This window comes from Psittacula echo (genome assembly GCF_963264785.1).
Source record: "Psittacula echo genome assembly, chromosome: 2".
In the NCBI taxonomy this organism is placed as follows: domain Eukaryota; kingdom Metazoa; phylum Chordata; class Aves; order Psittaciformes; family Psittacidae; genus Psittacula; species Psittacula echo.
Genome location: NC_137737.1, coordinates 130,991,360 through 131,011,253, shown reverse-complemented (window position 1 = coordinate 131,011,253; position 19,894 = coordinate 130,991,360). Strand labels below are relative to the sequence as shown.

Genomic DNA, 19,894 nt, shown 5'->3' with positions numbered 1-19,894 from the left:
AATCTGCAGTGGGGTGGCCAGAGGTGAAGCTGTCTGAACACTGCCTGCATTTGGAAAATTGGGTGGGATTTTAGGAGAGCACAGCCAGCTAGCTGTTTCCTCCCCTAGTGCTAGGGATGCTTGGAGTTGAATTATGTCAACAGGAGAAGGTTGTTTTGACGAAATGGAGCTTTCCATACTTCGTTGTCCTCTGATGGCAAAATTAACCATGCTTCTGACAATTCCCTTCCGGTTGGTGCTGTGTGCATCCTCTGTGGGAGCCCACCTGCAGATTACTGTGCTCTGACTATTTCTGGGCAACTTCTGCAACATTGCTAAAAATTACTAAGTCCCAAGCACAGAAGTGACTCTCACAGTGCTTTTGAAGGGGAAGCAAACATCTGTAGTGGAACTGATACGTGTTTGAGAGCGCTTGTGCCAGCTTTTGTCTGGACTCAGGAGCCTTGCTAGGAGAACCCAAGAGTAAGCACTAGGGAGAGTTGCTGGAGGACTAAAGGAAGCTGTACTGGAGTGAGTGAAGAATAAATTGAGGAGTCTGAGAAGGGTACTCAAACACTTAACAGAGCCCAATAAAACTACAGTGAAGTTTAATCAATTGATTAAAGGGTAAGAGGAGAGGAGCTTTCTGCTGTAAGGTAGCTTTAGCAGGTGACACTGATAGCTAATTTGTCTACTTAAAGCTTTTCTTTGTATACAAGAGTGAACTCTTCCTGCTGGAGAAGCATACGTTCACTTCCCTCTAGGGAAGGGGGGTTGTCGGAGAGAAGTGGATGGCTTTCTAAAACATATTTGCCAAGAGCTGCTTCTGTGTTAAAGGTCTGGAATCATGTGTCAGGCCCAAGAAGTTGCTCACTCATTCATCTTGTAAGCAACATGTATTTGTATAAAAGGGACTGACTCATGGGACAAAACTTCAGTATTGTTTTCATGGTGGGGCCTGATATTGTGGAGTGTGAATTTTGGGCTTTTCTGGAGCTGCTTTTCAGAAATGGAAGCTCTGGGATGCAGTGTTGAAAGAGGGAGCTTTGCCTGAAGAGTAGAGCAGATGTATTCTGAAGGAGGCTGGGAGTTGCTGTACTTGAACTCATTCAAGTAAAGCTATTAATTAGACTATAAGGTTCCATACTAAAACTTTGTTTAAAACAATTCTGTTCTGCACTACAGCCTTTTCTTCCTCATCTTTTCCAGCTGTCATCTGGCTGCAGCTCAGCACTGCTTCTCCAGCTTTTTTAACAGGTTCAGTCTCTTACCACGGATCAAAGTCTCTGGAGAATGGTACTTAACTAGGATAAGTGGCTGGAGTCAAATAACTAAACACATTCCTCTAAAATCTACCTGTCAGGGTTTTGTCTCTGTTGGTCTCACTTGGAGATGTTCCTCTCTATTTGCAGAGTTTGGCCTGACTTCTCTGAAGTCAATGTGATGCCCTACCTGCTCACTGGTTCTGGGGTGCTGGCAGCTGTGTCCCCTCGGACTCTTCCCATAGGTTTTAGATGGTTTTCTCCTCTTATTGCTGGAGTTGACAAACATGACTGCTTTGACCACTGTTTGAGACACAAAACTTTGCCATAAGCCAGGGATTTTGGCCTAACAAAAACCTTAGAAGTGCTGAGCAGATGTCTTATAGCAGAGAATCTGTGGAAATACAGACTTCTGTCTGATAGGAATGGGTTAAGAGTCTTACTGTGGTGTCAACTTGTCTAGTGGCAAAATACACTGGAGTGTGGATCTACTCCCTCACAAGATCTCAGGAAATTAATCTGAGTTTATAATTGGATTGAAAGGAGGAGAGAAGGGAATTGATGCCTTTGCTAAGACATGCATCAGCTGTCAAAAGTGCTGTGGGCTGAGACTTTGGTATAAGAAAAGAGAAATACCAGCAACCCTGTAACCCTTAATGGTAACATTCACAGGGGTTTGTTTTGCACGGTGATACATCTTGGAATGATACTGATCATTCCAAGAGGGTTTTGTTTGGTTGGGGGTTTTTGTTTGTCTGTTTTAATGCGAGTAAGGGAAGGCAGTATTTAGTCTTAAGAAAATGCTGAAGAACATGTTTCTATGCAAATAACTATGTTGGACAGTGCTGTTGCATTAGGGAGAGCTAGTCCAGAAAAAGTATATGGGGGAGGTTGAAGTAATGAGATTAATACAGTGGTGTTGAGTTGAACTCTGCTAGAAGACAGTAAATGCCTAAACCGTTAAGCCACAGTCCACTGAGCATTACTAACAGAGCTGCAGAAGCCCGTGCTCACACTATTCAGCAGCTGCTGTAGCTGGGCAGCTCTATTCGTGTCATGTACAAACCCTGGGGACTGAAAGAGGTATCTGCTGTTACAGGGAGGCGAGAGAGCACATTGTGGAAATAGGAGCTTGAATGTACTAATATAAGGCTTGCTTAGTGTTTGGGCTTCTGTCCTATAGTTTCATGTCATCTTTCTCTCTTTATGCAGTTTTAAAGCTTTGGATCAGGTGCTGAACAGCTTTAGTAATCTGTAAACTGGTAAGACTTTGAAGATCAAATTGGTGCTACAGAACTGTCGTGGTTTAAGCCCAGGCCGTAAATCAGAACCACAAAGTCCACTTCCCCCCCTACCTTTCTTCCCTCCGCTTCTGGAGGGACAGGGAGGAGAATCAAAAGAATGCAACTCTCATGGGTTGAGATAAGAACAGTTTAATAACTAAGGTATAACACAAATCACTACTGCTACCACTAATAATAATAATGATAAAGGAAATAACAAGGAAGAGAATACAACCGCTCACCAACCGGTACCTCGCCCCCACCCCGCAGTGATCTAGCCCTTCCGGGGACTCTCAGTTCTACATCCTGGGCATGACGTGCTATGGTATGGAATACCTCTTTGGCTAGTTTGGGTCAGGTGTCCTGTCCCTGCTTCCTCCCACCTTCTCCTCCTCCCTGGCAGAGCATGAGACTCACAAAGTCCTTGGTCAGTCTAAACATCGGTGTTATCAGCTCCGTTCCCAGGCTGAAAGTCAAAAACACAGTGCTGCAAAAGCTACTAAGAAGGAGGCAAAATGACTGCTGCTGCTGAACCCAGGACAGTATCCACCCCTAAAAAAGCGCCCAACGTGGGGCTTGAAGGGTTGAGATAACAACAGATCTGACCGAGGCACAATGCTGATTTATGGGCTCTCAAAGTTGTTTCTCTTGATGTCACAGTTTCAGTGTGCTGTAGCTTACTCAGAGCCGGTATTTGCTGTGTTAGTGTTTATCAAGTGTGGGCCTTGGGCTAAGGTTCTTGTTTCATTGTATTTTATGGTAATGGCTTGTAATACGGGCGGGCTCTGGCAGCAGGGCGAGATGAACGCGGCTGTGGACTTGTACCTGGCTGTCCCGCTGCTCTTCACTGTCCTGGCCCTCGTCCTCGCGTCTGTCTTTGTGAGGCTGTGGGGAGCTGAGGGGGAGCGGTCTTTGTGAGGCTGTGGGGAGCTGAGGGGGAGCGGCCCCGGGAGCCAGCGGCGGCCGAAGTGGCCTGGGAGAGGGGCCTCGGGGATCAAGCGGCGGCAGGAACAGGGCCGGAGGCGGGGAAGGAGGCGGCTGCCGAGGAGGGGAAGGAGGCGGCTGCTGAGGAGGGGAAGGAGGCGGCGGCGGAGCCGAGCCCCATGGCCGAGCCCAGCTCCGCGGTGGCCGAGAGCATTCCCCAGCAGCCGTCCGCCGAGCCCGGCGAGCGCGAGCCACAGGAGGATGCAGGAGACCCCGCAGCGCTTTCCAGCAAGGCAGAGGAGGAAGATCTGGACTCAGAAAAAGGGAAGCTGGTAGTGAGAGAGCCTGCAAGCATGGCAGCATCATTTGAGAGTTCTGAAGGTTTTGAATGGCCTTTGGGTACCCTTGGGACTTGCCTGCTGATTGTGATGGGGATCACCATGTTGGCACACACACAGAGTGTGTTTTACCCACGGCCATTTTGTCTGATCCCGAGAGTTAAGCAGAGTCAGGTTTGGGTCTTGTCTGGGTTTAGACAATACAGGGGGACCGAGAGGTTTTCCCCAAGGCTGGACAGTCATGAGTGTTATGGTGTGTGGGACAGTATGGGCGAGTATCTAATCCACTGGGCCCCTCCAGTGCTTTGGAAGCGTCAGAGATGGAAGGCAGCTGTGTGGAGTCCCCGACGACAAGTTGCAGAGACTGCTGCAGGGGAGCGTGAATTATTTTGAGCCTGATAGGCCCATGGCACTTCAGGCCATCAGGGCAGAGATGCAACATAGATCACTCATGATCGAGGGGTGGACTTTGCAATGGGCCTCTCCTGCTCTGAAAGACTGTTACAAGAGATGGAGCCCACCATCATGGACCGAATGGACTCAGCAGCTTTATAGGGATTGGTCCGTGCACTAAGATAAGAGTGCACTGAGATGAGAGTGAGGGTATATGGAAAATGTGGGATCTGAGCATGACGTGAATGGTATGGAATAAGGGGTGGATACTGTCCTGGGTTCAGCAGCAGCAGTCATTTTGCCTCCTTCTTAGTAGCTTTTGCAGCACTGTGTTTTTGACTTTCAGCCTGGGAACGGAGCTGATAACACCGATGTTTAGACTGACCAAGGACTTTGTGAGTCTCATGCTCTGCCAGGGAGGAGGAGAAGGTGGGAGGAAGCAGGGACAGGACACCTGACCCAAACTAGCCAAAGAGGTATTCCATACCATAGCACGTCATGCCCAGGATGTAGAACTGAGAGTCCCCGGAAGGGCTGGATCACTGCGGGGTGGGGGTGAGGTACCAGTTGGTGAGCGGTTGTATTCTCTTCCTTGTTATTTCCTTTATCATTATTACTATTAGTGGTAGCAGTAGTGATTTGTGTTATACCTTAGTTATTAAACTGTTCTTATCTCAACCCATGAGAGTTGCATTCTTTTGATTCTCCTCCCCGTCCCTCCAGAAGCGGAGGGAAGAAAGGTAGGGGGGGAAGTGGACTTCGTGGTTCTGATTTACGGCCTGGGCTTAAACCGTGACAAGAACCTAGATTGGCTTAAGATGCTTAAGTAGCTTTATAGCTCTTAAAATGGCTTGTGTCCTATAAAACTCAGTTGGAGGTGGGAGAAGAGCCTGACTGTTGCTGCCTGATTGGCATCTACCTGGGAAAGATGGAGTGGGGAAGACCTGGCTGGAAGTCCTTACCCCAGCTGCAGTTACCAGATGGCCTCCAGAGATGCAAATTCAAACCTGGTATCAGCTGAGCAGGCAGTTGAATCATATCTATCAACCTTGAAATAAGAGATTGAATCTTTTGGTAAGCCTCAGAAACAGCAAGTGTCTCTTCCCTCTCTTACGCAACAAATTCTTGCCCTCATCTTCCCCGTTCTCTTTTGATTGCTGATTTGAATGCTGAAGTAATGTTAGGCTTGCCAAAATTAGGGACTGTGGTGTATGAGTTTGGCAGATCTGTGCTTAAACTGGGCACAAATGTAGGATGTTCAAGATGGTGAAGGTGCTCACCTAGCAGCAGAACTCTGCCTTGATTAGGCACAGATCTTGTGAATTGGTTATTTAGGTAGCTTTACCCGGAGTATTGTTTGGATCTTGCCTAGGGTAGCCTTTGTATTCCTCCAATCGTGAGCCATTAGTGGTAGCCTTTCCATTTTGCATTTAACTCTTGCTATGAAACACTACTGAATACATAGCGTAGTTTCTCCAAAGCCCTGAGGTGGTATTCCATCATACTTGAGCTGGGTTTGGTTTCTTTAGGAAAGGAGAGATATAGCTTTTTCATGTATAAACAAAATACTGTTCTGCTAGATCTAAATGTGGGAAAAGCAGTTTCTCTGCAAGGCTACCGTAACATCTTATCCTTGCTTAGCTACCAACAAGGTAGAAGTGCCTTAATACTATCCTGCCTTAAATTGCTGCTAGAACTTTGGGCTAAGGTGGAAGCTGTGGACCTGGGTAGCAGATGGTATTTGAAGAAAGAAGGTTATCTGAGACTAGACAGGCAAATACCTGGCTAACAGTGTTTGCTCAAACTTAACAGCTTTTCTGGCTGGGCAGGAAGTTCCTGCCCTTGAGATTCAGGATTGCTTACTGTTGATGATAAGCAGTGACCTGGGAAAGCTTTAAGTACACTCTCTTACCTTAACAGAGGAGATTGCAACATGCTTAATGGTAGGAGTTCTGTTGGTAATGCTTTGCTGAGGCTTTCCTGTGCCAGTCGGTGACATTCAGTTGAACTTGGCAGTAATTGGTTCAGGCATCCTTGACGTCTCAAACACCAGCTTCTAAAATGGCATCGATGACTTAAGTACCAACCTCTTAGTTATCCTGAGTTGTTAAGGCACATAAATACTTGTTCTGGAACAGCAAAAGCTTCAGTTTTAATCTCTATATAGAGAGCAAAACCCCACTGCTACCTGTCTCTGGAGCAGGTGCATCCGTAGGCTTCCAGATCTCTTTGGGTACTGGCTTGCAGGAGATACCTGCAGAAACAACCAAAGTACACCTGTAACAATTGAATTTGCTATGCAGGGCAAAGAACAAAGGTACTTGATGCACAATAAGTGCTCTAAGGCACAGAAGTCTAAAGCTTCAGCACTCAAATGTATATCTTGCACTGGGAGCAGTGTCAATCTTGCAAGGTATGCCAGCTGCGTGTGCTCTGAATTACCATGAGGAGGAAGGTCATGCAGTGGGATATTTTGGTCACGGGAAGGCCCTTTAGAAAGGCATCATAATGAGCCTGTTTTTATAGCATAGAGAAATCTTGATTCCTTCCATTCCTTTGCTATATTCAGGCTGTCAAGAACTGCTAAACCAAACACTAAAAAGCTTTGCACTGCAGAGCAAAACTTATTTTTGGTTCCATGTGGCTGCTGTCATCCCTATCTTACTTTCCTTGGGCTTCCTTGGGGTCATTGCTTTAATTTGGAAAGTCCTTTGGAGAGAAATTAATTCCTCCTCCGAAAACACTGCCAGCAGCTAGCAGAGTCTCTCTTCAGACTGTCTTTAGGCAGTATAGGGGAAGTGCTGCCTTGCTCTGCCCTGAATCCTTGGGTGTGCTAAGAAGCTACTGGGAAAGAAGTGGATAAACTGACTTGTGACTGGCAGAGGAGTACTTGTCTTCCTAGAAGTGGATGAGTTAGGGATAACAGCCTAAAAGCTGTACTACAGCAGGTTTGGAAGGGTAGATTTCAGTTCTTTTTCCTTACAGCTGGATTGGCTTGTACTTCAGGGTGAAGACCATAAAACTTCCCTAGGTGATGAGGAAGCAGCCTGTTGAACAAGACAGCTTCTTTCATCACCAGTCAGGATTTGACACTGAGCAATGAGGGGTGCTCCTGTAAATAAACTCCTGCAGGGAAGAGAGCAGGAAGCTGATTTGTTGGGGAGGCGTTGTAGCAACCCAGCTGTATGGCCACTGTAAGATGGATTAATCAGAGCAGACAGGATAGTCTGTAGTAAGGAGTGCTTGTATGGTCCCTCTTCTGGCAATGATCTTAGGACAGTAATGTTTCTTAAAACTACAAAATTGTCTTGGGTGACTTCTGGGCTTGTGCTCAGGCTGGGAAGAAGTCAGGGCAAAAGCAGAATTCAGCCTCTTATGGAGGCTCAGATCTGTAACTTGGCAAACCTTCTCTGTAAGGCAAAGGTGTTCTGGCAGCAAGCAATGGTCCTGCACTTGTCTCCAACCAGGCTAAAGAGTTTGTTCATTCATGGTTCTATCTGCAGCAGTGACAGGCCAGGCCAGTGGTCTTAGACTGGCAATGCAGATGCCTCTAGAGACATGAAACCAACTTTTGCAGATAAAGATGCAGGAACAGAACCAGACTTTTTTGAACGGCTGGTATGGGGTAAAACTGAACACAGAGTGTTTCCTGTAAATGACAAGAATGTAAATGTTGAATCCAGTAAATGCCTTTGGCCAGGAAACGGTGTTCCTAATTGCTAGCACAGATGAACAGATCATGGGGTTCTTTTTTGTGCAATGGGTACTTCAGTTGTTATAACTGGCTAGCATTGACTGGTGTTACACTGAGTGACTCTTTGGGGTAAGAAAAGAGTCCTAGTGGGTAACCTCACTTCAACTCTCTCTGTTGAGAGAGTGATAGTAGAAAACATATCTGATAGTGATCATTTCACCTAACCAGTTAGTATAATGATTGCCTGAGCCTTTTGTACAGAAGGCAGTCCCCATCTGCTGAGTTACGTGAAGAAATCATGCAAAGCAGAATAGGTAGCTATTCATGTTAGTGTGCTTGGTTAATAGGGAGTATATCATTAGTGTGGCCATGTTACAATTCTCTGCCACCTCTGGATGCTTTAACTAGAATCTGCAACCAAAGCTTTGACCTTTGTCAGGTGAATTTTGAAGTATTTCTGGCAGATGCCATAGCCATGTGTCACAAGTGCAGAGAGGCATTATATTTTCTTCTTTTCAAGAGGCTTGGAAAATAGCAGAGACCGGTGTTTCAGGCTCCAATGCTGTCATCATTATGAGCCTGCAGGTAGTCTGCAGCAGCAGCCAATGTAGGTCTGCAGCCTGAAGGAATGGATCTTTAATTATCTGGAAGGTCTATTCCTGACTGCAGTGGAAAGGAGAGGTTAAATCTTCAGAAGTGGTACGCTTTCTTCTCATGTCCCCAGAGAATACACTGGCCAGGCTCCACATAGGTATGCTTCAGGGCTCCTTCCCTTCTGCTGCTTTGAGTGGAGGTTGGTGTAATGTCTGTCACTGGCAATGTCTTAAAACATCACTCTTGCCAGGGAGGAAAAGATTTATCTTCCGTTTGGTCATGTTTCTCTGTGTGCAGGCTGCAGTGAAGAGCCCATGTGAAGGTGTGGGTTGGTAGGAAATTGTTTTTCACTGTGAAGGTGGTCTGCACTGGCTGTTTTTTTCACTGAGAGAAGCTGACCTTGGAAGTCAAAAATAGAATGTAGTGAAGCACTGCAAAGCTGTGCTGAGTGCTTCTTTTAGGTAAGAAGCCCTTCTGCTTCCAGGGCTAAATCCATACATGCAGCATGATGTTAGATGGCTTACATAAGATCACCTTTCTTTATCGTAAGCGTGTTGAAACATAAATACATTTCATCAGGACAACGCATTCCAGTGTGGCCGGTTCATGGCATAACTGGGTGCTGGGGAAATAGTTACACATGCAGAATTTTCCATTAATCAGAGGAAAAAGTCCTGCACAGATGGTATATAGAATAGATTACGGCTAGTAATCCTTTTGTGTCCTAGAAGATTAAGAATATCCTGGTGTAGCTGCAGTCAGCTGACCTTTTTTAGTTGAATGATTGGAAGTTCTTGCTGCAGTTCTGCAGAGGACCAGGCTCTTCCAGAAGCCATGGATAGTACGCTGTGAATGTTTGTCAAAGGAACGGTCTGTGTAAGTCCAGCCCTGGTTATAAATTTACAGGAACTCAACTTGTGCCATGTAAACAGCAGCAGCTACAAGATGGCTAAGGAATCACTTGCTAGACAGCTCTCCCAGATCTAACAGGGGGGTGAGAGAGACTAATTTTCCGAGGGGGTGCAGCGAGTGTCATGTGAAGAACTGGAGGGTATCTGAATCCTGCTGCCTGGGCTGCCCTAGAACGAGAAGATGAATGCTTCGGTGGAAGAAGAGGATGGCTGCACGCTCTGAGTTTTCTGGCATGGATCTGTATGAGGATTACAAATCACCCTTTGATTTCAATGTTGGAGTGAACAGAAACTATCTTTACCTGTCGCCTACCATAAACATTTCTCCACCTGAATCACCTACGCTGTCAAAGTCTGGTAACTTCCTTCTCTTCCTTTTCTAACACCCTATATGGAAAGCTTAGTGATCAATATCTGTAAAAAGGAACTTCTCAGAATAAGAACCTGTAAAATTTGGCTGAAATGTAAGTGTAAATGAAGGGAAAGGTTGTCCTGCTGCTAACTCTGGTAGCTTATTAGCTTCAATGTGTCAGGTAGGTTATATCCCATGTGCTATATAGTTACTAGCTTTACCTTATTTGATATTTCTTAATTCAGTGGAAAGGCATTTTGAGGTAAAACAAAGTGAGCAAAAAAAGGTTAGGAACAAAAGGGCAACTTCTGCAAGACTGGAGCAATTGGCCTATTTTGTCTATTTGTTTATTTTTTGGGGGAAGGTAGGAATTGCATACTTAGTATGACTTCAGAGCTCTGGTAGTCTTAATATCTGCCCTTGTCTTAGTACTGAAAATATCACTGATTAATGAAAATGCTCTCTAAAATCTTTACTCTGTTCCATCCAGCACTTAAAATGCTGTAAATCTTATGCCTGCAGATTCTGTGCTTGCACTCTCTTGATGAAGTGGCTGTTGGGTGCTGTTCTGCAGCAGCATCCATATATTGCTTAACCATACTAGTTCCTAGCTGGTAACCTCTCGTACAGAACATCTATAGCCATGCCGCTCAACACATCCTGATCTGGTTTTATCAACCTTTCTTCCATTTCTGTGTTGCCAGATGTCATCTTCCAGAATAATTTAAAATATAGTCAGCTTAGCCCTACTTCAGGTGTGGCAAAGCAAAGTTACAAAGGTGTTGACTTATTTTTTATGGGCTTGTTCTTTAACATACTAAAGAAACGTGCATCCCTTGGGGGACCACTGTGTGAAGTGAACCAAACCCCTCTGTGAACTTCATCTAGAGGCCATTTTCACCTCCGTGGTTACTGCATCTCCCACCTCTTCTAAATGTGGGGGAACCATCCTTTGTATCTGGTGATGCGTCACCACAAGCACCAACCTTTTCTGGGTCTTTTAACATTCTTTTTCATAGAATCATAGAATAGTTAGGATTGGAAAGGACCTTAAGATCATCTAGTTCCAATCCCTCTGCTATGGGCAGGAACACCTCACACTAAACCATGTCACCCAAGGCTCTGTCCAGCCTGGTCTTGAATACCACCAGGGATGGAAGCATTCACAACTTCCCTGGGCAACCTATCCCAGTGCCTCACCATCCTTACAGTAAACAACTTCTTTATATCCAATCTAAACTTCCCCTGTTTAAGTTTTAACCCATTACCCCTTGTCCTGTCACTACAGTCCCTGATGAATAGTCCATCCCCAGCATCCTTGTAGGCCCCCTTCAGATACTGGAAGGCTGCTATGAGGTCTCCACGCAGCCTTCTCTTCTCCAGGCTGAACAGCCCCAACTTTCTCAGCCTATCTTCATATGCGAGGTGCTCCAGTCCCCTGATCATCCTGGAGGCCCTCCTCTGGACTTGTTTCAGCAGTTCCATGTCCTTTTTATGTTGAGGACACCAGAACTGCACACAATACTCCAAGTGAGGTCTCACGAGAGCAGAGTAGAGGGGCAGGATCACCTCCTTGAACCTGCTGGTCACACTCCTCTTGATGCAGCCCAGGATACGGTTGGCTTTCTGGGCTGTGAGTGCACACTGCCAGCTCATGTTGTTTGTCATCAACCAACATCTCCAAGTCCTTCTCTGCCCAACCTGTAGCTGTGCCTGGGATTGCTCCGACCCAGGTGTAGGACCTTGCACTTGGCATGGTTAAACTTCATAAGGTTGGCATCAGCCCACCTCACAAGCATGTCAAGGTCTCTCTGGATGGCATCCCTTCCCTCTGGCATATCAACCGAACCACACAGCTTGGTGTCATCGGCAAACTTGCTGAGGGCGCACTCAATCCCACTGTCCATGTCACCGACAAAGATGTTGAACAAGACCGGTCCCAACACCGATCCCTGAGGGACACCACTCGTTACTGGTCTCCAGCTGGACATGGAGCCATTGACCACAACTCTTTGCGTGCGGCCATCCAGCCAGTTCTTTATCCACCGAGTGGTCCACCCATCAAATTGATGTCTCTCCAATTTAGAGACAAGGATGTCATGTGGGACAGTGTCAAAGGCTTTGCACAAGTCCAGGTAGATGACGTCAGCTGCTCTACCCCATCCATCAGTTCCGTAGTCCCATCATACAAGGCCGCTAAATTGGTCAGGCAGGATTTCCCCTTAGTGAAGCCATGCTGGCTGTCAGCCACCATGTTGTTGTTTTTCATGTGCCTTAGCATGCCTTCCAGGAGAATCTGCTCCAAGATTTTGCCAGGCACAGAGGTGAGACTGACTGGTCTGTAATTCCCCGCGTCATCCATTTTCCCCTTCTTAAAAATGGGGCTTATATTTCCCTCTTTCCAGTCATCAAATTTTTCATTCACTTTGAATTATTATATGATTGGTGTTTAGGAGAAGCCCAAGCACTTTCTCCCCCCAAGAAATGATGTCTCTCTTGGCTTTTTCACTGAGATAAATGAGAAGCACTTAAATTAGATCTTTCTTGTATATAGTAGAATAAATATCCTCTGTAGTACTGTACATTACTCGAACGTTGCAGGGATCTTATAATCTTGTAACAGCTTGTTCTCCTGAACTCTTAAGACGTGCCATTTTTCTTTAGCTTTGCCAAATGTGTAGTGATAGCTAAAATACTCATTCTGAGTGTCTGACACAGAATATGTCTGTCTAAAGATAAAGGTGTGTGAAGGCTGGCCCTCCCCCACACCAAGGGCTGCTCATGTGAAATGACCAGTACTTCCTTAAACTGTTGATGTTTACTGCTGATCTCTGAATTCAGGCCAGGAAGAGGTAGGAACTTCTGGTCATAACAGAGCATGAACTTGGGTTGAAACCAACCACAGCAAACCCCAGATCAGAAAAACTGGGTGTGAACTGAATGATTCTAGTGCTTTTGCCTACTCCAGCAGAATAATAGGGACATAAGTGCCATTTCCCATAATGTGATCTATGGAGTCCTAATCAACCAGCTTGTTCATGTCTTTATTTGATTCATTTAAGTAGATCTAATAAACTGCTGGGATTAATGTGTTAATCTTATAGACACCTAAAAACTGACCTTAAAATTAGGTAAGTTTTCTGAATATTAGGTAAGTCTTCCCAGGTTTTTTCCCCAATAGAATTTTTACCCTGTTTAAAGAGTTTGAGATGTGAAATGCTCAGCTAAACTTGCAGAGTACCAAATTTTAAGTCCTTTGCAACTCTAAAGGTGCAAGAGAACTAATGTAACAAAAGGTGACAAGTTAAAAGCCAGTAACAGCAGTTCTGTTGGTTAACAGAGAAGACCACACATGAGAAATGCTCTCTTAATAAGATTGAGCCAAAGTGTTTCCATCTGTTGACTGATTGCCATTTCCCTGGTTTCTTGCCCCACACCCCACAAAAATATCTGAGTTGGGCTGTGCACCTTTCTCTATGAAGCTTGCTCAAGGCCAGGATCTTACTGTCAGCCCTGGTTTATGATGATAGAATGATAGAATGGTTTGGGTTGGAAGGGACCTTCAAGATCATCTAGTTCTAACACCCTGCCATGGGCAGGGACACCTTCCACTAGAGTAGTTTGCTTAAAGTCTCATCTAGCCTGGCCTTGAGCACTTTCACAACCTGGGACATCCACAACTTCTCAGGGCAGTCTTCCAGTGTCTCATCACCCTTATAGTAAGGAATTTATTACTTATATCTACTCTTTTTTAGTTTATAGCCATTATCTTTTGTTCAATCACTAGGATGGGGTATATTTGGGTTGTAGCTACATCATTGTTGAGGTCTGTGGGTTATCTGTGTAGACAACTGCTGCTTGGCCAGGCTACCTAGCATGGCCTTCATGTAACACAAATGAAGTGTCCTGCATGTTTTGACGTGAACTGAGGAATGAGAGCAAAGTGAGCAGAAAAGTGAAGAGTAACAGGGTGAGAGGGAGGTGCCAGGATAAACAGTGATCAGATATTTGCATACTTCAAATGCAACCAAAGGAAAAGTTAAAAATGGGAGGGGAGCAGGCAGTGAGGAGAGCAACGCCTGATTAGGTGTGCAGGGTGAGGTATGGAGGGCTGTGAGTAGCCGTGAATTCTTTTCTTCCTAAAGGATCTAGAAATGGTAAGGGGAGGAGAGATCATTCCTTTGTTTCTTAACATTGTGTCTTGAGTTCAGTGTAGGCAACCAGCAGCACAAATTTCTTTAAAACACTACTTTTCCAAAGAAAAGGTACATTCCCAAAGCAGAAGCTATTGCAGCGGGAGACAGTCCTACTGCTGTATTGCCTTGATCTATTTTTGGTGTGATAATCCAGATGACTCTCTGTAATCAGATTGAACAGGCTTTCCTCTGGATGTGCTAATGCTCTTGGAGTCAGTGTGGTCTTTGGTACTTACAAACTTTCTGAAATGGCTTTTGCAATAGCAAGCTCTGTAGTCCCTGAAAGGCCTGCGAATGGAGGACAAGGCCAGGAGCCAGAGGCTGATGTATCAGGGGTCATAGAGTATGAGGGGAAAATTGTTGGATTTCCTTCAGTCTTACAGGTCTGTGTAATGAGTAGGATAAATAGTAATTTGACAGAAAGGTATGGCATTCTTAACAGTTTGATGTTAAGAAAAATAAATATATAGACTCATAGAACAGTTAGGGTTGGAAAGGACCTTAAGGTCATCTAGTTCCAATCCCCTTGCCATGGGCAAAACAAAAATGACCTGATTTGTTCTGAGATACAAGCGATAAGCCTTTTTTTTTTTTTTTTTTTTTGGTGCTGTAGTGCTATGCTTTGGTTTAGGCATTAGACTCAAACTTTTTTTTGCCCTAGATTTCTGCCAGAAAATAATGTATTGGGAAGCCTGTAGGAATGATGTTGTATTTGTGTAGAAGACAGACATAAATCTCTGGGAAAACATGTAGGTTTCAAAACTAAACCCCATTCTGCATTTATTTGCTTTCTCTATGCTTCCTTCTCAGTGTGCTCCTTGGTAACTTACCATTTACAAATGTTCTGCCCATGCAGCAGTGTGCTTCTAGAGGAAGAAATGTGCTACTGTATATTTCTGGACACAAGTACAGGCTCAAAGCATGTTGTTTTGAAAAGAATTTGTGGAATTGAGCTTTACCTGAGTACAGTAATTTGTTCAAGAACAAAGCCTCTTCTTAGGCTTGACAGCTGCTAGGAGCATTTTTCATAGGATACATACAACTAATTACAGACACACAGAATCTTTTTTCTCCCTGACTTTTCAGTTGATTGTGATGTAGCTATTAGATACCAAGCCTCACAGTGAAATCATAGTGGTGGTCTCATTGCACATGAATGAGTTCTTGAATTCCCAGACCAAATGGTAGTATAGGCTGCCATCAGAAGCTGCTGAAATCAGGATGAGATTGTATTTGGTTAATTACTATACTGACTAGTAAGGTAACATTACTTAATATGTCCTCAATTTATCTGATTTATATATTTATGTACATACATATACACACATACGCACACCCACCCTCTCCTTACAAACAGTCCTCATGGTTTGTGTGGGGATTTTTTTCCCTCTCATGTTAAATTTTTTATTTAATTTCTTTTTTTTTTTTTTCTTTTTTTTTTTTTTACGACATATAAAGCTGTTTTATCTCTTGAATAGAGAATTAGTTCTGGGAATCCACAAACCATTCCAGCATGCAGTCTTTCTGCAAACTGGTCTCTTTGCAAATTAGAACAGGATTCCTTACTGTATGTTTAAGCATCAGCTACAAAGATTCAGAATAGTAAATCTTTAGCTGAACGATTTGTTTGTTGCATTAAAAGGTGTTCAAAGTGATCTTACTGCAAGGACTATGAATAAAAAGTGAGCACATCATGGCAATACAAATAATACTGTTCTCTTTCCTGTCCCTGAAGCTGTGAAGGTGAAAACTGAGGATGGCCATAGGGATGTCTGGAATTCATACAGAGGAGTTTAGCAGAGTTTTGAGTTCTGGATTTAGAAGGGGAAGAGGCAGCAGTGTGAGTGAATATACATCCTCATCAGTCCCTTCTCAGTACTCCACAACTTTTTGTGAAGTGAGTGCCTTTTGTTCCCAAGTTCCTTTTCCAGGCTTATCATCTGTCCAGGTGCAAAACAGCAGCTTACTTCTAGTTCTACCATATCAGTGACTTTCTAGACACAGTGGTCCTGATTACCTGGGACAGAGAACAGGGTATGTGGGAAGAGTTTGTACTTGCAGTGCAACCCTTTTCTCTGCTGTTGTTGAGCTTGCTTATCACCATCATCATTCCCAGTGTGTGCAGAATGGACATTTTTTTTCTAATCTGATGCAGAGAGCAGTGAGGGGAGAGCCTCTGTCTTTGTCCTGAGCACCTCCAGTGCTTCCAGAGTTTCTGTGCTGCATGAGTGAGATGGAGCAGGGCGCATGTGGGCTCCTAGGTCGTGTAGGAGCTGCTGGTTGGGGTGTAGTGTTCTGCACCTTGGTTTCTATCAGAGCTGTGGGATGTGTTGTTCTCAATGTGTTTCCAGTCTCCTATTATCGCAGCAGTTGCAGTTATATTGAGATTTAATACCACTTGATAGAATTAAACAGGCAGTAAAATACCTTTGGTTTTCTGTATGCTGTGCTACTTGGAGAGTGTGACTTTGGTGTCCTCTCATCGGTTTTCTTGGTGCACTGGCACAAAAAGGCTGTATATTATTAACATTAGCTGCTGTCTGGCAGATGTAATGATCTGACTTCTACTGGTTTGTTCACTCCAAGGGCTGCTGAGAAGTGACTCTATACCTGAGGTTGGGGAGGATGCTGCTGCTACAGTTGGTATGGCAGAAACATTTTCAGAAGAAGAACGGGATGAGCTAAGAAAAGAGCTTGCTAAGGTAAATCTCTTGCAAATAGCTCTTAAACTGGTTTTGAGAATGAAAATCTGGGATAGTGCTATCTTTGAACATACAGTTAATACTTTGCATATTTATTCTGTGAGTGTCTAAAGCCGAGTGTAACACTTACGTGTATTTGTGGGGAGGGTAAGGGAAGGTGTCAAGGAGAACAGGCAGTTCTGGCTATAGGGAATTAAGCTGAAAGTGCTGAGTGTACGGATCTTAAACCTAGATATATGAATAGTTATCCCTTTTTTAACTCAAGTGAGAGAGGGGTAAATAGGCTGTCAAAGAGAACACGGTTGGAAGCCAAAACCAAGTATTGTCTTAACTGGTTTGGAGTAACTGAAGCTAATGTTTTCATGAAGGATGCTTTGTAGTAATATCCAGGTAAACACTGTTTTGCTAATGTCTAACCATGTAACAATTCTTGTTTATAATTCATGCAGCAGATTTTTTTTTAACAGCGAGTTAAGGAAGCGCTCTTCAAAACAGTCAGATATTCAAGCCTGATACATGAATTAAAAAAGTTGTTAAAGTCAAGCTTTATTGAGTCACCAGTCTTTTTTCTTTTGTAGCTCTTTAGGACTTTAGCACCCTAACAAAAGACCTGAACTTAAGCCTAAGGTTGGCAAACGAAGGTCAGCTGTGAGATAAGCACATTTAATGCAGTCTTGGTTTTGGTAGTCCTGATGAGTATTATTTAATGCCAAATCAATCAGCCGAAGATGGTGAGGGAAATCTGGTCCTGCTAGGTAGGGTACATCATGTTGAACTTCTGACAGTATCCAAACACAGGTGCGTTGAAGGTTTGGATGTATGCCTTCGCCTTTGTGCATGGGGCCTTTGTGCCTATGTCACATCTATACAGCCCACAGAATGACATTGTAAAGCTGTTGATAACTCTGATCATGATCTAGTGGTGCTTCCGTGAAAGGCTTAAGTGACCATCTGTGTAAAGAAGGAAGTACACAACCAATAGAGTTTTCTAATTGCCGAAGAGGTGCTGTGTTTTTGTTGTTGCTGGGGGAGGGTTGTTGGTTTGCTTTTTTGGTTTTCTTTTTATTTACTTTTTTAACTGCTCAGTCTTCCACCATTTCTACCCCTGCTCTGGGGAAGGCACTCCTCTGGCTAGATCCAGCCTGCAGTTGCTGGCTTAAGCCACAAAAGAACGTTTCTGTTCAAGCAAGGATACAGACTTGTATATGGATCAGATACGCTCTGAGTTTCCTGATACTGGTCATACCTTGGTATCTCTTCTGACGTGGAAGGAGAATACAGGCTTGGCAATTGTCCCAGGTTTGTCTAATTTTCAAGCTTCATACAGACTCATGTTGTCTAAAGGTAATGATTTCTAACTATCCAGTCTTATAGTTACCAACTTCCTTGTGCATATCCCAGTAACAGAGTTAGCTGCAGGTAGATTACTTTCGCATCAGCTTTTCTTGTAGACTATGCTGGATTTCCCTTTTAGTATTTAGAAACAACTTTGAGGCAGTGTTAAAAACATTAGCCCTTCCATTACTTTATACTTAGTAGATGTTTTAATAAATGCATAGTTAAATGGCTGGGTATATTGCTTTGTCATTTATTTCTCACCAACTCTACTGCCACAGGTGGAAGAGGAAATCCAGACACTCTCACAAGTGCTAGCTGCCAAAGAGAAGCATCTAGCGGAAATCAAGAGAAAGCTGGGAATTAACTCATTACAGGAACTAAAGCAGAACATTACCAAAAGCTGGCAAGATGTCACCTCAACCACAGCGTATGTACAGGTTCATAATTGCCTCACCTGTTGAGGTGAAAACTATGTTGTTCTTGTGTCATGTCTAAACCCTCTGTGCTTGTGAAATAAGATGAGTGAAGGTAACAGTTATGGTCACTATTAGCCATATTATCTCATGCAAAATAAGCACAACTGACCATAATATGGGCAATTCTACTACACTTTTTGTCTGATATACCTGAAATACCATTACTGAGATACCATGGTGTCCCAAGTCCAACAGAATACTCTTCTTTTCCAGCCTGAAAAATTGTGGTAAACTGAGCTCATGCAGGAAGAGTGCAAAGTCACAGATAACATTCTTGCCAAACACAACTGTTAGCTTAAGGTCTAGAGTGAACTGTCTTCTGCAATTAATGACTACACAGACTGTAGGAGGATATGCCTCAGACTTTTTATGCTGAAATTTATTAACAAAACCATTTGATACAAGATTTTAGGCACTTGGCACACACAAAAAACCAATCCTCTGTTATTTTTCAGTGTGTGTGCTTTTCAGGGTGTTGCTTTCTTAGGGTTTTGTGTGTGTATGTTTTTTTTTGTGTGTGTGTGTGGTTTTGTTTTTGTTCTAAGTCCTGCAATAGCAGATGGTATCTGGCCTGGGGGTGGGGTTGTAGGTTTGTGTCAGTGAACCTGAGCTGAAGTCTGAGGTGACAGAGATGCTGTAGCCAGGAGGGACTGCAGTGGCTAAAAATAACGTCTTAAGTAGCTTATCCATTTGATCCTAAAGGTGAAGTATACCTCTGATACAAATCTATGTACATTAAAAGGTTCCTTATGTGGTCTGTTAAAATAACCACAGACTTAATTTTGCTACAGATACAAGAAAACATCAGAAACCCTGTCTCAGGCTAGTCAGAAGGCTTCTGCTGCTTTTTCATCTGTTGGTTCAGTCCTAACCAAGAAGCTTGAAGATGTCAGGTAGGTTTCTTTAGCTTTTCCCAAGTAGTCATATTTTGGTTTAAGTGTGCGATCACTGAAATAAATTTCTGCTGTTAACATAGTTAGCACTTCTAAAAGTCAATCTGTCAAGAACCCTCAGCATCTGTTGTAGGAGATCTGAGTGACTTGCTGCAAAATCTTGTGTGTCTTCTCTGATGCAGAAAAAATTCTGTGAAGTTCTGTGGTGTGTAATTTATGTATGGAAGGAAAGTAATGTATGCTATCACATCCACTGCTACTTTTGTGTTTCTGATAGTATTGCAGGTGGCAGCGGCTCTGCCTGCCTCTGTGTGATACATAGAGCACTGTCATTTCTGTTCTCTGACTTTCTCAGCTTGTGAGAAACATTTAAACAGCTAATGTCTTGTAAGTGCTTGTGGTTTGGTGGTTGTTTTGTGAGTTTGGTTTCTTTTTTGTTTTGTGTGTGGATTCCTTTCAGGTGTGTGTTATTTCTTGCAAGCTGTTCTACCTCATAGCAGTGGCTTGATTTTATTACCTTTTTAATAGAATATTGGCAGTTTCTAATTCTTAAATGTTG

The 19,894-nt window shown here is 43.8% G+C and overlaps 1 protein-coding gene across 2 annotated transcripts in view; it reads left to right on the top strand.

Moving 5' to 3' along the window:
* Positions 1-9,563: 9,563 nt before the first annotated feature.
* The window catches only part of LOC308217297 (tumor protein D52-like), a gene marked incomplete at its 5' end in the record, with an annotated part of 42,812 nt that continues 32,481 nt past the window's right edge, over positions 9,564-19,894 (top strand). The window contains 4 exons of one of the 2 annotated variants that reach the window (XM_080610287.1): positions 9,564-9,735; positions 16,513-16,628; positions 18,245-18,393; positions 19,234-19,335. In XM_080610287.1, coding sequence (XP_080466413.1) covers positions 9,564-9,735; positions 16,513-16,628; positions 18,245-18,393; positions 19,234-19,335 — 539 coding nt within the window. The remainder of the gene's footprint in view (positions 9,736-16,512; positions 16,629-18,244; positions 18,394-19,233; positions 19,336-19,894) is intronic. The other variant, XM_080610288.1, reaches the window with a different exon arrangement.